This window comes from Nuphar pumila, chromosome 7, assembly GCF_984573655.1.
Source record: "Nuphar pumila chromosome 7, dmNupPumi1.hap1.1, whole genome shotgun sequence".
Classification (NCBI taxonomy): Eukaryota; Viridiplantae; Streptophyta; class Magnoliopsida; order Nymphaeales; family Nymphaeaceae; genus Nuphar; species Nuphar pumila.
In genome coordinates this window covers 58,082,953-58,108,616 of record NC_143255.1, presented here as the reverse complement: position 1 = coordinate 58,108,616, position 25,664 = coordinate 58,082,953, and the positions used below count along the sequence as shown (strand labels likewise).

Below are 25,664 nucleotides of genomic sequence, written 5' to 3'. Positions count from 1 at the left end.
AAGAACAAAGTCTCCATGAATCTTTCTGCTTTGATACAAATTTGTCACAAGCTTACTTCTTTCAATAAGCCAGTGCAACACGACAATCCTTCTTTACCGCCGCAAGCCTTTCTATCGCTTTGTCACAAGCATATAATGCTTTGCAAACCCGCGATGTACCAAGCTAGCTAGCCTAACGGCCAAAGGCCGCGTACCAACATGTTTTCATGTGCTAAATCATTTTTATTGACCCTGCACACCACCCCGTGCGCAGTTGCCTAACGAAAGCTGATCAAGCGTATTTCTAAATGCGCATTCCATGTAGTCCATGCTACTTAGTGCATAGTTGTTCTATACTAGCTATCACTTTCGAAAAAAACACAAACTTTGCCTTATTCTTGCGTGCCATGAAGCGTATTGCAACTCCTTGTGCATAACATAGCAAAACTTTGCCACTGAAGAAACACGACCTTTCGGCCCCCAGCTCGAAAACCAATTGATGATTGAACACCATAATGAAGAACACCACTAAAACTCATTTATCGGTGCTTAGGCATTCACTCGCCTAGCCCTGAGTCACCAAATTCGGTTGGAATCACCTAAGGTGATTTCTTGGGAAATTAGCCCTAACTCCCACACACTTTCGTACTTCCAACCGCTATGCATGAGACAATCTTGCAAATTGAGAGATCCTTGACAAAATCTTCAAAGGCAACATCTTCTGAACAGTTGGTACTGCTTAATCGAATAATGCTTCACGTCTGTGTCGCCATACAACGATGCACTAACGACGATACCGATGCCTATCACATGCCATGCTACCATCACACGTTATCGATCAAGCGAACACATACCACACATTCTTACACTCGATGCATATATCCTATTCCAAAAGGTTGACCTCAAACACTTTATATCCTATTCCAAAAGGTTGACCTCAAACACTTTTAAACCCAGTAAAAAAAAACCACTGACATAGATGCCACCCACTTGACTGCCCCTTCTTCAATTGAGAAGAAAAAGGGGAAGCCTCTTTAAATAGAGACAAGAGGGGATCTTATTTCCCCTCCTCTTCGTTATGACACCAAATTTTTGTCCCCTTTTACTGCCTAAATAATGCTAACGTCCTATAAACCCATCTACCAAGGTGCTCGATCCCTCTCCTCTTACCGTACTCTTTTTGTAATGTATTCCGTGATCTTATAACTAAATCTTATTTTTATTAGGTATTTATTTATAATACCTTTTAAAAAAACAATAATTTCTTTATATTTTTTCTGAAATAAAAAAAAAATTCAAAATCTCCCGAGATATTATACTGCCCAAGCTGCAGAGATGAACCTTTGTGACTATGGTCATGATGAACCTTTGTGACTATGGTCATGACAATGTCATCTAACCATCCAGCTATGCCATTAGGATCCAATAGTAATGGATTTAGATTTGGATTTGGATTTGGTCAAGTTATGAATTTGTATCAAACTGAATTGGATCCAAATCCCTATCCAGCAAAAGTCTCATATAAGTTCTCCACTATGAATACACATTAAGATTCATATCCGAAAATAACATCCTGGATTTGAATCCAAAATCCAACCAAATATGATCCATCTCAAATCTCGTTCAACTCATTAGACACACTCTCACACACACACAGGGTCATCGTCTTTTTTCAGATCCAACATAATCTGAGCTCCACAGTGCATATGCACTGGCAGTTTTGGGGCCCCACACCTCACTAACCTCAGATCCAGACTCTTATCTTATAGCAGATAGGGTCCGAAACAATAGTGATCCAACCCAGATCCGAGCCCAGCTTGGCGGTCGGCCTGTTGCCTTGCCGCTTTAAAACCCTAAAACTAAACTCCCCCCCTTCTCTCTCTCTCTCTGCTTGGCGGTGAGGTGGGAAGATGGGGAAGGCGAAGGGAAAGCATCGTTTGGACAGGTACTACTACCAAGCGAAGGAGGAGGGCTACCGATCGCGTGCCGCCTTCAAGATCGTTCAATTGGACGCCAAGTTCCGGTTCCTCCCCTCGGCCAGGTCCCTGCTGGACCTGTGCGCCGCCCCCGGAAGCTGGATGCAGGTTGCTGTCAAGCACATGCCCGTCGGAAGCTTCGTCCTCGGCGTCGACCTCTTCCCCATCAAGCCCATGCGCGGCGCCCTTTCCTTCGAGGCCGACATCACCACCACCAAATGCAGGACCGAGATACGCAAGAAGCTCGGCGAGAGCGGCCGCATCATGTTTGACGTCGTCCTCCACGATGGCTCTCCCAACGTCGGCGGTGCATGGGCGCAAGAGGCCACCAGCCAGGCCGCACTGGTTATCGATGCCGTTAAGCTTGCCGTCGAGTTCCTGTCGCCTAGGGGCACCTTCGTAACCAAGGTAACTTATTTTTTCTTTCCTCTTATTCTTCATCTTCTTACTTGAATTCGTTTTTTATAGCCCTTTGTGGGTTTTAAAAATTGGGGTTTTCTCTGTTCTCCTTTATTTTGTCTTTTTCTTTTAATAAATTGCATCGTGATTGTAGAATGTGTGAAATAAAAAGAAATATTGTAACTGCCAATAGGAAAATGTGAAAATTTGCTAGAGTTCTCGTGAACGGAGGGAATTTTTTTTTTGAAACCCTTTTGTTCAAACATGCAGAGAATGGTGAATTGGTTGATTGTTTTCTTTTAAATTGTTTTTGAGAGATTGATTGATAGTCCAGGTGATAGACCTAATTTTACAAATGGATAAATTGAAGATTCTGACCCAACTCCATGGAGGTTACATGTGTTAGGGTCTGATGCCACCCATGTATGTGAGGCCTTTCAGTGGCTAAGTTATTTTTCAAAATCAGGGATTTTGGTCAACGTACTGATTCTCGTTTGAAAACATGATTTTATGCCAATAAACCATGTATAGCAATAATACTCAAAGAATCCTTTTCTGGTTCTAGATCAAATCTTAACATTTCTACTTCTCGTTCTCAAAAAAAAGAAGTCAACTTCTTGTACAGTTCGAGGCTCATTCACTGTTTGTGTGCTAGGCAAGTCGAGTCAGATCAGGCTGCTTGGTAGCCAATATCCATAGAGAGGAAGAAACCAGGCATGCAAGTCTGGTATTTGGTGTCACTAATACCGAATACTTCTAAGTGTTGGATCTGAGGAAAATCGGGATGATAGTTGGTGTCACTGATGGCCAATACCCAGAAAGTCTGGATCTAAAGGACATCAGGGTAGTAGTTGGGGTCACCGACACCCAATACATAGTGTTTGGATCTAGGAACATGGGGATTTTGACATCGGAAGTAATATGTTTAATGCTTTTTGCGTTGGAGTTTTCAGAGCCATGCACCAACAATTTCTGCCAGTAAATAGTTGGACATCCATTTTAACTAGGGTATGTTCTGTTCCAAATTCTTTTCTATTGACGTTTTTTTAGGGAAACTGGCTTTTAAATTATAAACGCTTTGGTGTTCTTTCTTGGCAGTTGTAGCTGATATATTAGATCCTTAAAGGTATACCCTTTTGCTTTCTGAGGCTGCATACACAAAGTTATTCATTCTGTATTGTAATGTTTCCACCAGTTTGCTTGGACATGCAATAAGCAAAATATTAAGGGGGAGTGCACATATTATATGGAGACTTTTACTTCTGTGTACAGTCAATTTGTAGCTACACTTGGTGCTATGGGCCCATAGGATGCATAATCATCAGCTTAATGATTATGGGTCATGGATGTCCAAGATCCAAAGACCTTTATAAGCTGGTTTAATGATGTGAACCATAATGGTTCAGGTACATCTGAAATGCTGGTTTGCAGGTTGCTGTTTGCTGCCCATAGAGCAGCATTGGGTAACCATGGAAAATGGCTAAATGCTTCAAAGAGAGTTCTTATTTCAACATCCAACATATCAGCTGTAACTTGTGATAACTAATTCACTTAGGCTGTCAACAAAAGCTATGTTTACTTTAAGCCAGGGCACAAGCTAAAAACATGTAGATATTGAGTTTTTAATTTCCATAGTGGGCATTCAAGGGTTATATGTAGACTATGTGATGTATTTTACTGGTGATTATATGTCCATCTAGCTAGAATAGGACCATAGTTAACACTATTTCTTGTAAATTGCATGAGCTTCCAACTGCAAGCTGTTGGCATTTAGTTTCTCCTGGGACATTTCTTTTGTAGCCTTTCCATAGAACATAGGTGTGTGTGTGTGTCATAGTTACTGGAAGCTTCTTAAATAGGTGGGAAGTGCTCTTCCTAGAAACTCACTTCGGAAGCACAATATTCCTCGATTCCAAAACTTGATGAGATTCTCTATTCTCTCACATTTTTTCTATGTTTTCCACACATTTCTTCCCTGCTTCCCTACATGCTTCCTATGCACTTCACTCATGCTTCTTTTCACGTTTTTCATGTGCTTCCTTTCACACTTCCTACTCACTTCCCATTATACATTATCTAAATTGGTAACCATCATTTTCAGATTTTGAAAAAAATTTAATTATTACACTACAAAATCATGAAATTTAAGAATAGTAATTTTTATTTTAGTTTTTATTTTTTTCTGGTTCAATTAGTACTGGCTTCCCATTTGATCCCATATCACTTACTTTTTTGTTCCTACTTCGCTTTTAAATTGATTCCTTGCTTCCTGCTTCTTATGAATTTTAAAATATCTAGCTTCTTGTTCAGATCTGGTGACCTTGGCATGTGTGTGTACAAGTAGTCACAAATATAATGATGTTTTAAACTTATCATATTTTTAAAGTTTTTTATTAGAAAAGATTACATCTGTAAAATATAACATGTTGTAAGAAACTCTAACATTTAAATATTCCATTAATATTGTAATATTTTCTGAGAAAATTCTGTTATATGTTTTTTTTTTAGTTTTTACATCTATGTTATTTAGTTTTTAAAGTTCTCCAATATTTTCCTCATAAAACCACTTATTTTAAATTTTACCTAGAAAATTCCTTTCTGATGTTGTCATGTGACTAACATTACTAACTGTAACAGGATTGGTTTTGTGGATGTGCATAACTGCTGCATGTGCGTGTGCCTTGGGGTGGGGGGTTGGTGGGTGGGGACCTCGGTCTTCCTTTTCATTTGAACTTTTATTGCCTTTCTAATAATAGAAAATCTATTCTGGTGTAGGTTTTTCGATCACAGGACTACAATGCCATTTTGTACTGCCTCAAGCAGGTCTTTCTCCAAACAATCTTATCCAGGGTTGTCTTTTCTTGTGGCACTAGTCCTGATTTTTGGAATTTGATTTGTAGCTGTTTGAGAAAGTTGAAGTGACCAAACCTGATGCTAGTCGATCATCATCTGCTGAAATTTATGTTGTGGGTCTGAAGTATAAGGCTCCTGCAAAGATTGATCCACGCCTGCTTGATGTGAAATATCTGTTCCAAGGTGCTCTAGAACGTCCCAAGGTAATCCATTCTGCCAACAACTGGATCAGTTCAAGGATCTTGTCATTTCCTTTATTTATTTATTTATTTTTTTGTTTTGGATGGTAGGTGGTGGATGTTCTTAGAGGGACAAAGCAAAAAAGAAATCGTGAAGGGTAAGCACATTTTACAACAAGCTTTAACTAATTAATATACTTGTAATTTGATATCCAATTTCTTTTGGTGTAAATCTACTTAAAGGAAACAATATATCTTATTTTAATTAAAATAATTGGTAGAAAAATTAACATGTTATAACTTATACGGTTATACCATTCAGTGCAGCTTAATGAGATGTTGACATCTTTCTTTGATTTTCTGACTCAACTTTTTATTGGTAGTTTAGGACATTATGCTGACATCTATTGGTTTCTTGATAAACTGCTAATCTTTCCTGTAGGTATGAGGATGATAATACAACATTACGAAAGGTTTGTCTGGCTTCAGATTTTGTATGGTCAGAAACACCTCTTGAGATTCTTGGATCTGTTACATCTATATCTTTCGATGATTCTGCTTGTGCATCGACTAAGGATCACGTTTTAACAACAGAAGAGGTACTTTTTCTGGTTCTCTCTTTCTCTCTCTCTCTCTCTTCCCAGTTGATATTTTTTTCCTGTTCCAGATCAAAGTGCTCTGCGATGATCTGCGTGTTCTGGGAAAGCAAGACTTTAAGCAGCTATTGAAGTATGACTAGCCTCTAAGTGTTTAATTCTTCTGCACTAAATTCAATAAATACAAAAAATATCTTGTGCTTAACTCAAGTCGAAGCGTGGCACAGGGTTTTACAATCCATCTTGAGCAGCCAAGAGCTGGGCTTGGCTTCTGTAAAGCCCTGCACAGGAGTGGCTTGTCTTGTTTTGGCTTGGTTGGTTGTTGAATCTGGTAGCGATATGAAGGTTTATCTCCTGTTGAAATTTCAGTCTATCAAGACCAACGTTTGTTTTGCAGATGGCGGATGAACATAAGAAAGGCCTTGTCTCCAACACAGAACTTTGTACCGAAACCTTCTGATGGAGATCATGGGAATAAGGTTGATGATGATGATGATCGTATGCTCAATGAAATGGAGGAATTGACTCTTCTAATGGAACACAAAAAGAAAAGAGCAAAGAAACTGCTTGCAAAGCGGCGGGCAAAGGTTTCTCTTCTTTAACTAAATCATGGAGAATACTATGTTGTTGATCAGCTTTTGTGATGGCAATTATTATTTTTATTTATCTTTTATTCTATAGGCCAAGGCCCGTAAGGCCACAGGAATGCAGATAGATGTAACTGCAGACGATTATACTGATATGGAGCTGTTTTCTCTGTCTTCAATCAAGGTTAGTTTTTCTCTTGATATCTAGCTGCACTTGCACTGTTAATGTTTGGAAAGTTGTCGACTCTTAGCAAATTATGGTCATCATGTGCTTGTGCAAAACTATCCAATCAGTCTTTTTTTGTATTCCATATTAGCTCTATTGTGTTTTTTCTGCCATTCTTTTCTAGATAGATAGTTTTTTATTGTTATATAGTTCTTATTGTTATACTTGTTGTAGTTAGTAAGACAAGATATGTATGTTGCTCTTTTCAGAATAAAGTGGTTCTAATTCTGGTATAAATTACTTTTCTAACTGTATCAGAAATTTGAAATCTCATCTTTTTCTCTCTTCATGTGTTTGACTTGAAGAAAAAACAAGGGGAAGAAATTTCAGACATGCATGTGCACACATGAATGCACACATAAAAGACAAATCAATGCTGATAATGCATTTAGTTTTACAAAATATAATGCATTGGATGTGAATACTATATCTTTTATCACAGTTGGACAAATGGCCATGCTATGAAATGCTATGAGGAAGAAGTTTCCTCCTCTCCATCACATCTTGTGATCATTTTACATGGGTCATCTTAGATATATAGAGGAAAACGATAATACTTCCATATGGACATTTACCATGTTGTCCAGGGCTGAGAATCATTGCTGAAATATAGGCGGTAAATATTTGGTTGTGGAATTTCAATGCATATTAAAGTTTCTTTGCCTGAAAGTTATAAATAAAGATGGTGACCAGGCCTTTTTATGAATATTTCATATTTGGGTGCTTGCATAGGCTATGTGATTTTGTTGATCTTCATATCTGTATGTACTTGATGATGGGCCAAAATCTTTTTTCTTGTTTCTACATGAGCATCACAACGATTTATGCTGGTGTAATATGTGTGTATACATTGCTATGTGTCATTCCCTCGTGCCCAATGTTGTGAAAAGCGTTGAGGCGTAGTGAGGCGCTCCACCAAAATCTGAGGCGAGGCGTAAGCCTCGAGGCGCAAAGCGTAAGCCTCAATTTTTTTTTAAACTTAAAAAAACTATAAAAATTATCAAAGTTTTGGTGGGAAATATAAAAACTTGCCAACATAATACCATATACCACTGTTTTTTTTTATATTTATGATTTTTTTAATAACTGGGAAAAACCGCCTTATTAACTGTGTTCTTTCAACGTTAGCATAAAACCCTGGGTCCCCCCTTGCCCACCTGGGTGTGCACCCAGCTTCAGCTTTGCAGGGGGCATCCTTTGCCTCAAGGTCGAAATTGGGTGTACTGCTCGGTGGGCAAGGGGGACCTCAAGGGTTTTACCAAGTGGAGAGCTGCAAATGTGCAGTCGGTGATTTGGAAAGGGGGGGGGGTTCTTGTGGCCTAGCCAAAAAGAAAAATGCCTTTGGTGCATATTAACAAGGAGAATGCTAGCAGACATCTCGGATCTTGTTGGTTGTTGATTTAAAATGAATGTTGGCTCTGAAAACCAGCCATCTTCTTTTGGCAATTTGGTCACGATATTGAAGCCTTCAAGCCTCTTTATGTGGTTTCTGCTTACCACTGTATATGTTTTCTCCGCAGGCTAGATTTTAGGCCAAGAAACACCAATGGGGACAAAGTCTGCTTACCACTGTATATGCCTGTGACAAAGTCTGCTTTACTGTACAAAAGCGACCATTTAAACCCAGGTTTTCCTCGGGTGTGAAGCAGCAGTTCCACAGGCCTTTTAGCAAGTTTTAAATTCTGCCTACTGCTGTAGGCTGAGTATTGTCACCTGAGCCACGTGTGCTATCATTGTTAACAGAAAAAAAGGAGAAAAGAAGAACATCTCTAAGATGATTGAGGACATGTATTGCATTAAAAGTTTTTCGTGTCTGCTGGAGAGATTGAAGAGAGGGGTCGGGGTTACCTTGTGTCTGGCAAGGGTTGCCGGCGTCGCGGCTACTTCCGGCGAGAAGGAGGAGGCCGAGAAGGGAGAGTGTGAGAGACGAGAGAGAGAGAGAGAGGGGCTGCGAGAGACGAGAGAGAGGGAGAGAGGGGATGCGAGAGAGAAATTAGGGAAATTAGGGCTCCCAACCCTTATTAGGGTCGGGGGTGACATGTTAATGTTGGTCAAATGAGAGCTTTGACCCTCATTTGACCAACAAAATAAGACGTGCATGCCTCACCTCAAGGCGCATGCCTCAAGGTGCATGAGGCGTACGCCTGCATGCTTTTACGTTTTATAACTGCGCCTCAAGGCACAAAGGCCCTTGCCTTGAGGCGAGGCGTGCTTTTTGCGCCTTGAGGCGCGTTTTTAACAACACTGCTCGTGCCTTATAATATATGCTTGTGATGCCTACTAAATAAAAGTTGAGCTTGGTGATGTGGCCCATATCCCTCTGAAATCCATCTGTTCATGGTTAAAGTCTTACCTAAAATTTCATCATTGTGGTTTTGATTTTTTTTATGTTTCAGGACATGATAGTTTTGTTTGTCTTTATCTCTCCTTATTTGGTCCTTTTAGAATACGTCTTGCTGATATCCGGGCATCATGTTAGAATGATTATCAAAAAGGATGGAAAGGATCCATAATTTTGTTATTTTTCTTTATTTTTTATGCTTCAGGGGAAGAAGGGCCTGCAAGTTGTTGATTCCACAGACCTTGATGATGAGACTGGTGATGCAAGAGAAAGCGGAAGTGAGGATAATAATGCAGCTTTAGACGATGGGAGTTCTAGTGATCTTGATTCTGATGAGGAGCATCAACGGTTAGTTCTGGGTTTTTGCTCTTCTAGTGTTAATTATCCTGGTGGAGATAAGCCAGGCTCCAGCCTGGTTTTTCCACAGGCCTGGTGGGCTCACTTCCAACCAGACTGCATCGCGAGGCCCAGTGTAGTCCTCCCCTAATGCTCAGTTGTGGAAAGACTTCACCCTTTATGTATCAAGTTATAATTGGGCGGGGCTATGATGCCTGGCCATTGATTCATTAGGAGTATGGTTGCATGAGGATGAGCTGAGTTGTTGTCTAGTGTCCTGTATCAGCAGTTTTTACATCAGGATGGACTGGAACTTTTGCTCATTTTGGGCATGATATACCTGTTGACATTAATGTAAGCTCTTTTTGCTTCTGCTCTTAGGTATGACAAGCAGCTTGAGGACTGTCTTGATCAATTATATGAAAATTTTGTGTCTAAAACTGAGGGAAAGGCCAAGAGAAGGAGGCGCGCAAAGGAGGCGTTTTCCGGTGCCAAAGATGAACTATGGAAGGTATGACTTGGAAATATTATCTTGAGCTTTTTGTCTTGCAGTTTGATAAACATATAAATGCTTTATTCAATTATTGGAAGAATCCTTTGCAAATACAATACTTTCTCGGTGATAAATGGCATCCAGCCTCCAACCCTTGCTTTGAGTGAAGATGCAAAATCTCATAGTCACATTTTAGGTTTTGATTCTTGTTATGTGCCCCTCTATATGTTTGTTATCTTGAATTGGTTGCATATTTTTTACATATTGGAAGACTGAGTTGGAGCAAGAGGTAGGTTAGAGGTTTGTCGCTTACAATTAGGAATCTAAATTCTTATGCTAGTGCTAGTCTACTACTTTTTGAGCCACTGGATACCAAATGCTTACTGGTCCTTCTGTTTGAAGGATTTGATGCAGGGCTTTTTCCATAATGAACAGAAAACTTAGATTTGTGGTGTGAGATTTGACTATCGTACCGCTGGGTTATGTTCATGGAGTATGATGTTAATGGCTTGTTTGTGTCTGGTTGTTTAGTTAATGCATCTTTCTGAATTGTTGGGCCTATTGGTTCTTGCTCAGGCTGGTGAGGATAACCTTGTCAGTCCTGATGATTTTGACAAAGAGGATGCTGACGACGAAGCAAATCCTTTAGTGATGCCACTTCATGAAGATGCAGAACCAACCCAAGAGCAGATTACCGAACAGTGGTTCAGTCAGGATGTCTTCACAGCAGCCCCTGAGGAGATTCTTGCAGGCAATAACAATGAGGATGAGTTGGATGAAAAGATACTACAGGGGCCTTCTGCCACAAGAAAGGCCAATGTTGCTGATGCACAACCCGCACCATCTGATCCTGTTGGTTCCAAGGTCAATCAACAGGAGGATTTTGAAATTGTCCCTGCTGAGCCTACTGATTCTAGTGACGACTCATCTTCAGAAGATGAATCAGAATATGACAGCGATTCCAAGGCTGAAATATTAGCTTATGCAAAGAAAATGTTGAGAAAGAAGCAGCGGGAGCAGATACTAGATGATGCCTATGGAAGATACATGTTCGATGATGAAGGCTTGCCTGAATGGTTCGCTGAAGATGAGAAAAGGCACTCCCAACCCATAAAACCAGTAACCAAGGAAGAGATTGCTGCCATGAAAGCACGCTTCCGAGAGATTGATGCACGCCCTTCGAAGAAAGTGGCAGAGGCCAAAGCACGGAAGAAGAAGGCTGCAATGAAGCAACTGGAGAAGGCACGCCGCAAGGCTTTCACCATAACTGATCAGACCGACATCTCGGAAAGGTCAAAACGGAAGATGATTGATAAGCTGTATAAGAAGGCAGTGCCCAAGAAGCCTGAGAAGAAGTATGTGGTTGCAAAGAAGGGTGTCCAAGTGAAGCCTGGTAAAGGGAATGTACTGGTTGATCGACGCATGAAGAAGGACAAAAGGACTCATGGGACGGGCAGGCCTGGGAAGAAGGGCAAGGGTGTTAAAGTGAAGTCTGCTAGGGGCTCTAAAGGTAAAGGGTCTGCAAGAGGCTCTGCTGGGAAAAGGAATAAAGGAAACAAAAGACAGAAGATGAGCATGAACGCCTGATCCTGTTTGTTGGCTTAGAGTGGTTTGAAACCCTATGACCGGCATTCAAATCTCGAATGCCATTTTGTACATGGCATGCCAACGATAGGAATGCAGGATTGGGAAACGGAACATGGTCACTAGCTGAATATGCTACATTAGAGATGTTATCGATCAGCAATTATGTGGAGGTTGTGTGACTCGTGGTGCTGACAAATTTGACGTAGTTTTTAGGCTATTGAAGCTCATATTCGAGCACTTGCACTGCTTTGAGAACATGAATAACTAGAGATATTTGTCGGCATTTTATTTTTGCTCTTATGCCCCCCCCCCCCCTCTCTCTCTCTCTCTCTCTATATATATATATATATAGATATAGATATCTGTGACAGTGTGTGCGTGTGTGCCCAAGGTGCATGAGCTTCCTTCTACGAGTGTTAGGTCTATGGTTAGGAATTCAGAGTAAATATTAGCTTGTACATACGAGTGTTAGGTCTATGGTTAGGGTATTAGAGTAAATATTAGCTTGTACATAATGCAGTCTGTCCCATACTCCGCCTGTGAGCCCGTGGTGAGGTTGCAGGTGTTTGTTTCATGCCCTTTCTATGAAACAAGACCTCTTTCCTAAGAGGAGTAAAATAAACATTTCGAGAGAAATGTATGGCGAGGTCAAATAATAAGGGTAAAAAAGCATCCTTTCCATCAAGATGGCTTTACACATCCTAGTGGAGAAGCACTTTCCCTCCTGAACATCCCTTTCAGCTGAAAGTAACTTCTCTTTGGTGGGGGTATAACAAACACCCCTAAGGGTTTTGTCCAAGCTTGAACAGAACAGATAGAACACATGTTCAAACAGATCTTGAAGGTGTGTTCGATGACATTCTGCACACTGTGCTGGACGCCATGCTCATCGAACACTGGATGTATCGATTGTGAGTTTGTGGAACAGTGAAACACCATTCATCCCTATTGTTATGTTGGGAATATGGATGGTGGTAGTCATTTTATTTGATTGAGGCTTTTTTTTTTCTTTGAATTTCATTGATTAGGGTTTTGAATCAAATATCTTTAATTAAGATTTTTGATATTTAATTTGATTAGGTTTTTTCTTTGATTTTTTTATTAGAATGAATCAAATATCTTTAATTAAGGTTTTTGATATTTAATTTGATTAGGGTGTCTTTTATTTGATTAATTTTTTTATTTGATTAGGGCTTTGAATCAAATTTTTTTAATTAGGACTAATTTGATTAGGGTCTTTCTTGCATTTAATTATGGTTTTTTTATTAAGGTTTGAATTAGAGTTTTTTATATTTAATTTTATGATTTATTTATTGTTTTTTGATTTTATGGTTTTTTTACTTGTAGTTTAGGGTTTTTGGTTTACTTATGATTTATTTTCTTGTATTTTAGGGTTTTATGATTTATTCATGGTTTTATATATAATATAAATTATTTTTTCTCAGATTGTCCAAAATTTAAACATTTTTTATACTATCATTTTTTTCTCAAATTACCTAAATTTTAAATATTTTTTTGGTTTTTAGATCCAATTTGATATCCATATCTATTATCTGTGTCTAAGCTAGTTGTGCATCATAAAAATCAAACAGATAACACAAAAAACACAAATTCATGTCCAGTTGAAACAAACACTGAATGTTATCTATTATGTTCTGATATTCCGTCCGATCTTGGACAAGCAATCAAAACACACCCTAAAGGGATGAACATTGGACTGTTGAAACAGAACTTGAAAAGGACCTTTTCCGCTAAAGTTTTTAGGGCCACTTCTAACTTGCTGTCCAGGGCAAAGGACCAAAAAGTGATGGGAGGGGAAGGCCACCTTCGCTAGGTGGCACAGCTCCATCAGTTCGGAGCTCTGCTTGGCAAATTGATCCTGCAGCTGATCAATCTCTAAGTTTATTAGCCACCTCCCACGGAGTCATTGTGCACGATGTCTGGTCTCACCTTCCACAGTGTTCAGCACCGCTCACAGTATTTGAAATTAGCGCCATCACCCCCACAAATAGCTGGTTCGCAACTTTCCATCCTATAAAGATTTTCTCATCGTCTAATTTGACAAATGAACATTGTGGTTGTTTTTCTTATTTGACAAGCATATATTCATATCCAAATATTTTCACTTGATTCATTGGTCTCAATGGTCCTCACCTTGAAACATTGGTTTTACAAAACACTGCTTACTCCTCTTTGGGTTAGGTAAATTAAATTTATGAAAGCTTCCTCTCCTGGTTTTAACAACCTCCCACATGCAAAATGTGTCAGAAGACAAGCGTAAAAACCTTTTAATAAAATAATTTTTTTTGTTTAATTGATTCCTGTTATTTTAGTAGATATAGGTTTTTAAATATTTTGAAAATCATTGAGGTCTCCTACTCAATTCATATCTTGGAAGGATGAAGACCAGTTGGTCGTTGCTTTGGGCCACCTAATAGGAAGCAGACTTGCTTTATACATCAAGTTCATTGAGCCTCCAAGGCCTTTACATATTTTTCATAAATGGTGCTTCAGAAGTATAATATATGTTTGAATTTCTGTTGCATTCATGCATGAGGGAAGGGGGTGGGGGGGGGGGGGGGGCGGGAATCAAACAAGAGGAAACTCACCGTTCTGATTCACTCTCAAGATTCCAATCAAATGACGTAGGTCCTTCTCACATTACGTCTAAAGATCAATCGCCAACCTAAGCCAAAGTTCTTGTGCGTGTCCTCGCTCAGCATACCTGCATTGTGTGTGGTAGTGCATCCCTTCTCTCCCTAGAAAAAGTTCTATCAACCACAACTAATCCTAGATTTTAGAAAGTACAATAAAGGTACAAAGCTTTTACATTTGCAATTGATATATTTGCATTATTCTTTATCAGGTGTGCCGGGAGAACACTAAGCCAGCGTCACGGGGGTGCAAAACAAAGACCAAAGAGAAATGAAGCTTCACAAAAGCCAAGAGCTTCCACAAACATAAGACAGGAAAAGGTATCTCATAGACAACTGAGCAACGTATTCTCTTTCATGAAAAAGCTTAGACGAATTGATCAAGGTACCCGTCCACAGTCGTGTACTTGACATCAGGGTAGAGCTCAGACGCTTCCACTCCAAAAGACTCCTCTATCTCAAAGTTTGTATGGTCACCTTTCACGAAGACACTGTGGCCGATTGCTAGAACAATATTAATTGGAAATGGCGATTCTGCAAAACCACAGCCCGTTGAAGAAGAAAACTGCATAATTTATATCTTAAAGTGTAGCATTGTTGGAAGAGCAGAATTGCTGGTTCTTACCTTCAATGTTCTTGAGAATTTGGTCCTCTGGTACGTAGACCCTCTCGAGCGTCTTCCCGATCTTCTTCTCCCAAAGCGAGACCAGCTCATTGAAGGAGTAGATGTTGGCAAGTGGCCTCAAGTAAAGGATCTTGTTCAGGGTTCTCGGGTCATCCACAGCCTTGATGGTGTAGGTACCAATGTCATCCTCTTTGTTGAATATAGCTTTGGCGTTCCCATCTGCTAGGATGATGACCTTGTCTCTTGGTGGGGAGGTTAGTCCCCCTGGTTGAGACAGGCTAGGGAGGAAGTATCCAGCAAAGAAGTTGGAAGAGACATAGGTGTAGGGAATGCCTTCTGCCTCAATGGTTCGCCTGATCTTTGCTTTTGCAGCGAAGGCGCTTTTCGCAGGTTCTACTGCATGAACTCGATCAACATCGTTTCCAAACTCTGAAGGGAAGAACCTCTGCAAGGAAAAAAAAAAGGCCACCAGGTTTGTTTGGCTTGCTTTTAATTAGCACCATCTAAAGAGCATTTATACAAAAAGAGTCGAGAAGGATAATAAAATCAATCATGATGACAAATTTTGTCTTTCTAATGAGAATTCTTTCGTTGACAAGGGTAAATTCAAGGGTTTTAAAGCCTATCAGTAGTTTGGAGAAGTGTTTTACTCAGGTAATGTTTAACAAATTCTCTTTGCTATATCATCGTGACAAAGAACATCGATTCCCCTGTTTTCATGGGCAAAGTATTGCTTACGTATATAAACTAGTTGCTTCGTTCTTTATGGTGTCAAAGAATATCAATTCCCAGTTTTCATCGTCCTTGAGTACGTTATTCACAAAGATTTGTTCTGTCTACTTACCGATGGCCCCATTGTGCTGAAGCAAACTAAAGCCTACATCTGGCCGTCCCAACAGCTAAAACGTTAACAGCCCAAAGTGTTGGGATTAAAAAAAATGAAAAGGGACAACCCAAGCAAAGCATCCGAAAGAAGGAATTCAACGGGGCCATTCTGAAATGCAAGAAACTTCAGGATTTTGGTACAGATGCAAAATCATCATGAAAGCTTCCAGTTATCAATGTCTCCTCTCCTAGATGAACATTTTCCTTTTTTTTCCGATCTCTTCCTCCTTGCGCAAAATAACAAGATTGCCTTCATCGTTTTTTACAGGAGAAAATGTATAAATGCGCCCGGTACACAATTCAAGGATCAAAATATAGAAAAATTGCAAGGGGAAGAAAAAATAGAGAAAGTTGGTTTCAATCCAAAGAAAAAGATGAAGATGGTTACCTTGACGTTTCCGCCGGATTCTTTGATAGCAGCGATAATCTTGACCTGTTCTGCGATCTGTGTAGTTCCAACTGCTGAAATGACAACATCAACCTGCTTGATGGCCTTGATCAAACTTTCATGATCATCGATAGAACCCTGCAACATTCACAGAACAAGGAGCACCCAATAAAAAAAAACATAGAAGAATGCACTCCCAAAGACTTCAGGATCATCAGTTTGGATTAGTAAGGGGGGGGGGGGGGGGGGGGAGAGGGTGTCTGAAATGTCTCTGCATCAGCTTTCTTAACCCAAGGGGAAGCTAGCTGGAAAAAAAAACGAGAGAGAGAGGGACCCTTGGGTTAAGAAAGCTGGTGCAGATACATTTCAGACACCCTCCCCCCCACCCAAAAAAAAAACGAGAGAGAGAGGGAAGGTGGTGGCACATGAAGGAGGGTGACGCCGGAGGAGTGGAATGACTGGAGGAGTTGGGCCTTGGCGGGGTCGGAGGGGTTGGTGTCCCTCACGAGGGCAAACGTCGGGTGGCCCGACGCGGCGCTCGCTTTCACGATGAATCGGCCGATGTAACCGGTGCCCCCGATCACCAAAATCCTGCTCCCTCCTCCCACCATTCTCTCCCTCTGAGACTCTCTCTTTCTCTCTCTCTAAGTCCAACCCAAAGGTGAAGCAGTCGAGTTCCCCCTCCCCAACGAACGAAGCCAGTCTTCATTTATCACCGCTGCGCCGGGTCAGCCACGGGACCTCAGCCGGTCATTGGTTCTTTTGAAACGATACGTATGGGTCAACCGAATAGTGCGCATGGATGTATTTAGCCGTCATTCCGGACGATTCATGTATGTGGCATGGTTCTTTCTCCCTTCGTGAGGGTCGCATCTCATGTAGGGGTGGCAATCGGGTCGGGTTGGCGGGTCGTGTCGTCGGGTCAGCATACTTCAACACAAACTCGACCCGTTTATTAAACGGGTCGGCTGTGGCAAATACGAACCCGACCCATTTATTAAACGGATAACCCGACACGACACGGTTAACCCGTTTAATAAATGAGTTGGGTCGGGTAAACGGGTTGGTGGGCGGGACAGGGTCGGGTAAATGGGTTGGCGGGTCGGGTTCGTGTTAGCGGGCGGGTCGGGTAAACAGGTTGGGTTCGGGTAAACAGGTTGACCCGCCCGCCTAACCCGTTTATTAAACGGGTCAGCCGGGTTGGCATACCCGTAACACGAACCCGACCCGTTTAATAAACAGGTTAGGCGGGTCAACCCGTTTACAACACGAACCCGTTTAAGCCAAACCCAAACCCGCCTAAGAAGCGGGTTGGCGGGTCGTGTCAGATTTTGCCACCCCTTCGCATCTGAGTAGGTGAGAGCGTAGTTTGGTGGTGAAGGATGGACCATCGCTCGTGCCGGACCCACATTTGCGGATTAGTAGGTCAGTTGAGTGTGGTGCATACCGTAATATCCCAAATTATCCTGTTTTATCTTCCAGATAAGTTAAGGGCAGATCAGGTGGGACGTGATTGCACACTTTTGATGTGCTGCTGAACCTGATCGCCCACCATCTGTTGTAATCAGGTACACAGTGCAATCCACATTGCACCTGAGATACTCTTTCCATTACATTTACCAGTAGTAGTAGTAGTTGGGGCACGCGTAGAGAGAAGGGTTGGTTGACTGTGATGGGTGTGGAGCTGCTCATTTTAAGACACTTAAATTGGACGACTCAGTCTCTGCCATTCTCAATCACGTGTTTTACCTCTGGAATCCCAAGATATCCCGTTTTATCTCTGGATAAGTGGGTGCAGTGCACTCAATTCATTTGGTAGTAGGTGGGTCACGCGTAGGGATGAGCGTTGTTCCGTTCCCACTAGAGAAACTTGATCAATCAATGGGAACTCCATGCGGGCCTTCCTACAAGTGACCAGTTGCGGCTGTGGTGTTATTATTTTGTTTTACTTCTCAATGCACAGGCCTATTGAGCTGGAAATGCTTTGTAGCCGTTGACTTGTAAAATTTTAGTGCTTTGCATTCTTTAAAATAAAAAATTAATGCCTTGTAGCCGTTGATTTTTTAGTCCCTTAAAAATCTTACATGTCACAATCCCATGTTAATTTACAAAAACAAATCTAAAAAATATGAAAAGAACGTGATTTATACTCGATAGGTATGCACCTTAGATATCTCTAAATATATGCCCCCGATGAGAAAAGACAATAATAGACTCACATCTTATGAGAGTTAAAAGCAAATAGACGATAAAGCTTCATTTCACATTCAAAAAATGTCTTATCTTTACTAATGTAATTTGATCATGCATATATTTTATATTTTATTCATCTTATTTTATGTATGATTCATAGAAAAAATACATTAAAAACTTATTTTTATTATTAATTTTAAGAAACTGCATTGAAATGAAAATTATCATAAAATCACTAATTTCAAAGTTTGCCCTGCATTTTTCAGTGTTTTATTTAATTTAGGAGTTTTTAATTTGTAGTTTAATTAGACTAAGAAAGTAGTTACTAATTTTAATTAATTCAGAAGAAACCACTTTTGAAAAATATGTTTTTGAGAAAGACTTGTTTTAAAATTTTTGAAAATTTTATGGACTTCCATAGAAATCGTGTAAATCTAATATTTGTATTATAAATAGTCTTTTTCCATCCATGGAGGCTATTTTTTTCTTCTGAGAAAATGTAGGTCTCTTCTCCCTCTTCTCTTCTCTTTCTCCTACTCTTCGTTCCTAATGGGTTCTCTCCCGTTTTCTTTTTTTCTTCTTTTCTTCCTCGGATTCGTTGGTTCTTCTTGCCTTACTTGATGGAGGTGCGCGCTGGTTAAAGAAAAAACTATCTTCTTCTTCTCAACCCCTCCATCAGATGCAAATCGTATGGTTTGTGTCTTCTCCTCCATCTCCGTAACATAGAGTTCTCGTGTTTGATTTTGATCTTTCTAGTTATTAGATGAGATATTAATGTTTTTTTTTGTTTGTAGTTGCTGTTTAATAATTTTTGTTTATCTTCATAGATTCTAAAGCTCATGCATATATAGAACAACATGTCATGCAGGATCACTATCCGTCGGTTGATCACAACCTGCTATGTGTGTGAAAACACTAGCCTCATTAACCCAAGAACAACATCAAACACACTGTGCGTGTTTGACGTTATTCTGGCCACGATCTGCGCTGATCCTCAATTTCATGCATGAAGTTTAGAAAAAAAAAAAAAGATTCTTCACATAGGGTCGGTTTAGGTTTTATAAAGTCTGTTTTAATAGTGGTGTTTGTTTGCATTTTTTTTCTTTTGCTGATCAGCGCTAATTTTATCTTAGTTCGCATGCGTGATTGACGAGTATGCTGAACGAGGTTGAAAAGTCATAGGACCCTAGTGTTATTTCTTGTTTTGTTATTTCATTAGATTTAGATTCAAAGTCTGCGTTCAATATTAGTGGTCGTGTATTGACGTCTTGTTTGGTTAAATTTTTTTTATTCACTTAGTCGTTTTAACTATGCGTTCTTTCATCAACAGGTTAATTCTTTAGGTGTACCTTATTCTATGCATTATTTCATTAGGTTACTTTCATTGACAATCTTATACCAGTCGCTCAAGTAATTGTTTCCCTCATATATTCATTCTTTATCAAGCTTATTTCATTAATAGTTTTTTTCTTTTTTTAGTTTATTCATGGTGTATTCTTTAGCACGTCAATATTAATCCTCTTTGCTTAGATTAATCGTAAGTGTTTGCAGTTAATTCCAGTTTTCATTCAATATACAGATTTAGATTTACATATTTACATTAATTTAGTTAGTTTTAAGGTCATCTTGTAATCCAGCCAGTTAGTTTAACATATACTAGTTGGTTTCTATTTTTTATTCCTAGTTTTAATTTGATGTAAGTAATTAGATATACTAGTAGGTTAGCTGTTATTGCATTCCCAGCTTTTGTTATTAGCCTACATGCATAGTGCATCTAGTATTTGTTATTAGTTTTTTTTTTATAGTTTGTCACAAATTAGTTTTTGATTATTAGTTAGTTAGTTTTTCTATTTTGTCTTTTAGTGTAGTGGTTAGTTACAAGTAGTTTGTTTATTTCATGTTAGCCTAATTCATGTTTTTGTGATTTTTATCTTAAACTAACATTAGATTCATGTGAGTTTTTGTGTTTTGTCTTTTGATTTTTGCAAGAAAGTGTTTGGACGTGTGGTGAGCCATCGAAAGTACCCCCGAAGAGCTCTATGAGGTCCTTAAAAGGTCCTCTCAAAAGGCCCTTCAGAGAGCTCCTCAGAAAGACCACAAAGTGATATGTAAATAAGAAAAGCAAAACATCAAGGAGACTAAAGACTCGAAGCACTGAAGACTTTTCTCTTCTTTCTAGCTTATGATTTATTTTATTTCATTAATTGAGTTTGTAATAAGGCACTATTATTTTATTTGTTTTAGCCCTCCGCAGAGGGCCACACTCTCTTAGTTATTTATATAATTATTATTTTTTTTACAATAAAGAGTAATTAATTGTTTGCTTGAATACAAAGTGTTTTCCCGTTCCCTGAGATAGGCTCGGACTCCACCACTCATGCAAGCTGGTTTTTATTCTTTGGTGTCTGACTTTCACATTGTTTTTACATAAAAATATTGTTTTAAAAAACATTTTTTAAAACTCACAAAAAATTTTGGCATCGTTGTCGGGGAACAACGATTAAATATGAGTAATCACTTTATTGCCACTGAGTATTCACGTTTATTTAGGTTGCTAGTTTACTTTTTGTTCTTTGTTTAGGACTGCTTAGTTTCATTTACTGCTGATTATTTAGGATTGTTTAGTTTTTTTTTAACATTTAGGTTTAGAACCACGTGTTTGCACACCCTAGAGACCAGCTTATTGTTCTTGCACGACCCACCGATTAGGCTACCCTTAGGAGGTGACTGTGCATGATTGGTATCGTGCTCATAGCTTACTTTTCGCAAAATATCTGTTGGATACAAGTGTGTGGTGTTCATTTATTTTCTGCTTTCTAGTTTTATTTTTATTTTTACTAGCTTTGTGGTTTGTTGTGGTTTGGCCGCACTCCACGTTAGGTAGGTAGAAAGCCTTTTACATAGGACGGTTGTTGCACTGGTCTACCCTGAGGTGCATGCAAGGGCTATGTTTGCTTGACCCCGAGCTTACAGAGATAATCGAGGACCCCTAATCCCTCATTAGGAAAGCCCATCGATCTGGCCCCATGGCTCAGGATCAACAACTGACCCGTCCTTTGAGGGAGTATTTCATTCCAAATGAATATACTCCCGCCTCCTATATCGCTAGACCTGATGTAGGAGCAAACCAATTCGAGATAAAGACCAACATTATACAAATGCTATAATCTTTCTATGGCTTAAGCAACGAAGACCCCTACCGTCATCTTGAGATCTGCTCTATAATGCGGATCAATAATTTTAGGGATGACGTATTGAGGTTGATATAGTTCTCGTTCTCTCTCAAGGACAAAGCCAAGCGTTGGCTGAAGGCCTTAGATACAGTTCAAATTACCACTTAGGAACGCATGCAACATGAGTTTCTCAAGAAGTATTTCCCAATTGGTAAGACAAACCAGTATAAAAAATTCATCACTAGCTTTTCTCAGATTGAGGGAGAATAATTTTACGAGACTTGGGAGAGGATGAAAGATTTTCTCAGCAAGTGCACCCACTACCAGGTGACTCATTGACAATTGATGTAGTACTTTTACGATGGCCTGACAGAGAAGCATAGACAAATGGTTGATTCTTCGTGTGGGGGCACATTCATACTCAAGAGCGAGGATGAGACATGGGCCCTATTCGATACATTGAACAAAAATGTCATGCATCATGCCCTGTCCTCATGACTTGATAGGGTCATACCTGTTTTTAGTGGTCCTAAGAAGGGAGAGATTTTCGAAATTTGGTCCGGACATGAGTTGCAAACCAAAGTGGACCAGTTGACCAAGAAAGTTGATTAATTACTAGCCAACCTAGCTTCGCTAAACCCAGTATGAAAAGTGTGTGATCTATGTGTTAGCTAGCCCTACACACTTGGTTTTTGAGTATCCGGCAGCACCACTCAATCTTGAATTCGTTCAGGAGCAAGTAAATGTTGCCCAAGGTTTCGTTAGACTGGTGAACGATCCTTATGCACTGTAAACACCCCAAATTTTTCTCATTCATCCTCATATACCCCTTTCCAGCAGATGTCGGTCCCCTTAGGAGTCTAGCCCTAGGCCGATTTCAGTTTAGGTATCATTTTACTACCCCTTTTTACTCAAAAATTTACCATTTTACTCCTAGGTCATCTTAGATTTCTGCCAGTCAGAGTCGACCAAGCTCATCTTTAAGTTTAGAACAATTAGAATATATGTCATTTCTAGCTCACCTGAGTTCACGATGAACGAATCCTATTTATTTATGACCATTTAGGCTAAAACTGGTTCATTTTCTCATAAATGAGCTCAATTCTAGCTCGAATTGTAATCAATTGTTCCCGAGTCAATTGATTCAAGTTGACCCTATCTCCCTGAGTCTAACCTGAGCTCACCAGGAGTTCAAGTAGCTTGATTTCAGTTTAAATCTACGATCCATGGTGTTGGAGTTTATTTTGGCCCATTTCAGCTTATTTCAGCTGAAATTGAGCTAAATCTAGTTAGTTGAGCTGGTGTTTGAGCTTCATATTTAGTTAATCTCAGTATTATTGATCTTTATTCTAGCTCAAACCCAATGCATTTATGTAGTCCACTTCACTCTAGTGTGCATTTCTCATCATTTCTTTGAGAATTGTACCATTTCTCGATCATCCAGCATAGAAGTTTTGTTGAGTCAGTATCTTGTTAGTTCACCTGAGTTCAGAAACCCTAGGATTCAGTTTAAACTAGTCGAAACCAGTTCAAACCTCATTCTCCAGTGTCACTTTATGCCCTGCAGGGGCAAAATCATTTCTCAAATCATTTTGTCTGAAATATCATTTTGCCATTCCCCCAGTTGGTACAACCACCAATCGGAGCTCGGATCAGTTCTTTTCCTAAAAAATTTAGATATATTCGAGATTCAATTCACATTTGGATCGGATCTAATGTCGGATCTGAATCCAATTATCAATTTTCATCCTCAAACAGAAATGTTCAATTCTTTGTCTCTGCCAGGGGTTCGGGACTTCAAATCCCTCATCTAAGGTCTGTATTTTGTATATCATTTATTATCATTTCATATCATTTCTTATCATTTCATATCATTTTTATCATTTTAAGTCATTTCATCGCATCGCATCGCATCACATTGCAGGTCATTCTCAAGATCCAGCACTCTGGTTTTTTGAAATATCAAATCCAGATTCGGTTTTAAAACCTTATTTTAAAATTAATTTCAAATACCTGGGTTTTAAATTGACATTTGCCATCTGTCAACCCCCAAGATCTTATATTTCTTTATTTTAAAATATTTTCCTTAGAAAGTAATCTGGATTCATTTTAAACTCAATTTTTAACTGATCTCAATTCTCGGATGGGACCCATCTAGGTGGTGTCGCTTCTGGATCACTTCCTTCACTTAAATTTCTCAAATTTTAGTTATTTTAGAGTTTTAGTCAGATTAGGACTCTATTTTTTACCTTTTAAACTTTTTCAAACTTTTATTTTATTGGTTTTAAATCAGAAGTGGCCTTACCCATTGCCCATTTCTTTCATTTTGGCAAAAATCTTAGAGTTTCAGTCGGACTAGGACTCTATTTTGGAGTTTCAATCGGGTTAGGACTCTATCTTTTACTTTTACTTTTACTTTTACTTTTACCTGTTTTCAAGAAAATCTTTCAAAAGAAACTAAAATTTTAGAGTTTTAGTCGGATCAGGACTCTGTTTCAGAGTTTCAGTTGGATTAAGACTCGAACCCTAACTTTATTTCTGAGAAAATCTTTCAAAAACCTCTTCATTCGTCTTTCAAAAAACCAAATTTCAAAGTTTTAGGATTTTATCCAAGACTTTCAGTCGGTTTAGGACTCTAGTCTGGAGTTTTAGTTAGTTTAGGACTTTGTTAACACCTTTAATTTTTATTTGGTGATTTCTAACCTTGTTTTAAAAACCCTTTTTAATCATCATTTTAAATCTTTTCAAAATCCAAATGTGGGGCCCACACACCTGGCGCTACATTTGAGGGATTTTCAATTCATCTAGGACTCTAGTTGATTTAGAACTTTGATTTTTATCTTTTGTTCAAAACTCTTTTTGAAAACCTTATTTCTAACCCCTTTATTTTCAAGTTTTAAAATCGTTTTCTGAAAAAACTAAATGGGGCCCACAGTAGGTGACACCACATTTGAGATTGTTTTAAGTTAATTAGGACTCAATTAGGTTAATTAGTGATTTAGTTAGGTTGAAACTCATCTTAAAAAACCGCCCCCCTTAATTGGTTTAATTAAGAAGAATTTCAAAGAAACAAAACTCTTTAATTAAGCCCTAAAAAAATCTATATAAAGAAGGATATGGGGGTTGACCAACATGCTCTCTCATCCTCTCCTTCTCTCAAATTCGTGACTCTCTCTCTCCTCTCTCTCAACCCTCCTCTATTGGTGCAATCAAGGCAAGTTTACTTCTTCTTCTTTTCTATTTTTTATTTATTTTCACCATTGCCGCCCCTCTATGCATGAGTTCTTTTCATTTTTTTTTGTTCAAGCCCCATGCTCCATGATTCAAGATGATGATCCACTGATCATCCATGATTATTTTCACATTTTTGCTCCATTGAATTTGTTATAAAATCGATTATTGTGTTAAATGCCCAAAAAAGATTGAGATTCGACCTTTCAATAGGTCGAATCCCTCTTTTAATAGCTAAATTAAATTTCTAACCATGCTTCCCTAATATTTTTGTTTATTTTATTATATTCATATTTATTTTAGTTGTTCAAGAATCAAATCATGATTCATTGCATTATTTATACATTTTTTTATATTTTTAGCATGAATAATTCATGTTATTTTGTTCTAGAGTTTTAGATTCGTTATTTATAATTTTGGCCGCCTGATAATGATGATGTTTTGTATGCTTATACTTATTATTTAAATCTGAATTTTTTAGAGTAGAATCATGCATATGTCCACGATTTCCCATAAAAAAATAGTTTTTTTTTAGGACTGTAACCCTGTTTTCAAAAATCCAAACCGAAACCTACTTTCTGAGTAAGGAAAACGCTATGAAAATCCAAAGTCATCTTGTCAGAAGCATATCTCTCTCATCCAAGATCAGATTGATGATCCATAAATAGCAGTGTATTTGTCAGAGTGTCTAGTTTATCCTGTAAAAATTTTGCAAATTTCTATGGTAGATTTCTATTTTATTTTGGTTAAGAATCGAATCTGTATTTCTGCAATAGTCAATCATTATTTAAAATTAACGCCAACTTGCCAGAAAGATTTCTTCCTAACCAAAGATTTGATCGATGATCCGTAAAATGAATTGTTTTTATCAGAATCTATAGTATATCTCTATAAAATTTCATAAATTTTGAAGCCTGTTTGCTATATTTCCTTTCACCCAAAACCGGATCTGTCTATTTCACA

The 25,664-nt window shown here is 38.9% G+C and overlaps 2 protein-coding genes across 2 annotated transcripts; one reads left to right on the top strand and one right to left on the bottom strand.

The window, feature by feature from the left end:
* The first annotated feature begins 1,851 nt into the window (after positions 1 to 1,851).
* LOC149832331 (FtsJ-like methyltransferase family protein) lies at positions 1,852 to 11,835 on the top strand. The gene is made up of 11 exons (XM_090014455.1): positions 1,852 to 2,363; positions 5,130 to 5,177; positions 5,255 to 5,410; positions 5,498 to 5,544; positions 5,829 to 5,985; positions 6,054 to 6,115; positions 6,380 to 6,569; positions 6,664 to 6,753; positions 9,342 to 9,484; positions 9,854 to 9,983; positions 10,542 to 11,835. Exons 1-11 carry the CDS (start codon positions 1,890 to 1,892, stop codon positions 11,550 to 11,552), a joined length of 2,508 nt encoding a protein of 835 aa, XP_089870581.1. The 5' UTR covers positions 1,852 to 1,889; the 3' UTR covers positions 11,553 to 11,835.
* Positions 11,836 to 14,376: 2,541 nt separating this feature from the next.
* LOC149832330 (phenylcoumaran benzylic ether reductase Betv6-like) lies at positions 14,377 to 16,799 on the bottom strand. The gene is made up of 4 exons (XM_090014454.1): positions 16,530 to 16,799; positions 16,105 to 16,242; positions 14,832 to 15,276; positions 14,377 to 14,740 (listed from the first exon to the last, which is right to left on the bottom strand). Exons 1-4 carry the CDS (start codon positions 16,713 to 16,715, stop codon positions 14,574 to 14,576), a joined length of 936 nt encoding a protein of 311 aa, XP_089870580.1. The 5' UTR covers positions 16,716 to 16,799; the 3' UTR covers positions 14,377 to 14,573.
* Positions 16,800 to 25,664: the final 8,865 nt, after the last annotated feature.

Bases quoted from the DNA above. Each gene is read 5' to 3' on its own strand.
- LOC149832330 (XM_090014454.1), bottom strand. From the start codon at position 16,715: ATGGTGGGAGGAGGGAGCAGGATTTTGGTGATCGGGGGCACCGGTTAC. The intron at 15,277-16,104 runs GTAACCATCTTC...TTTTCCTTGCAG, and splicing joins AATCCGGCGGAAACGTCAAG to AGGTTCTTCCCTTCAGAGTT. The intron at 14,741-14,831 runs GTAAGAACCAGC...GTGGTTTTGCAG, and splicing joins AATTCTCAAGAACATTGAAG to AATCGCCATTTCCAATTAAT.
- LOC149832331 (XM_090014455.1), top strand. From the start codon at position 1,890: ATGGGGAAGGCGAAGGGAAAGCATCGTTTGGACAGGTACTACTACCAA. The intron at 2,364-5,129 runs GTAACTTATTTT...ATTCTGGTGTAG, and splicing joins GGGGCACCTTCGTAACCAAG to GTTTTTCGATCACAGGACTA. The intron at 6,754-9,341 runs GTTAGTTTTTCT...TTTATGCTTCAG, and splicing joins TTTCTCTGTCTTCAATCAAG to GGGAAGAAGGGCCTGCAAGT.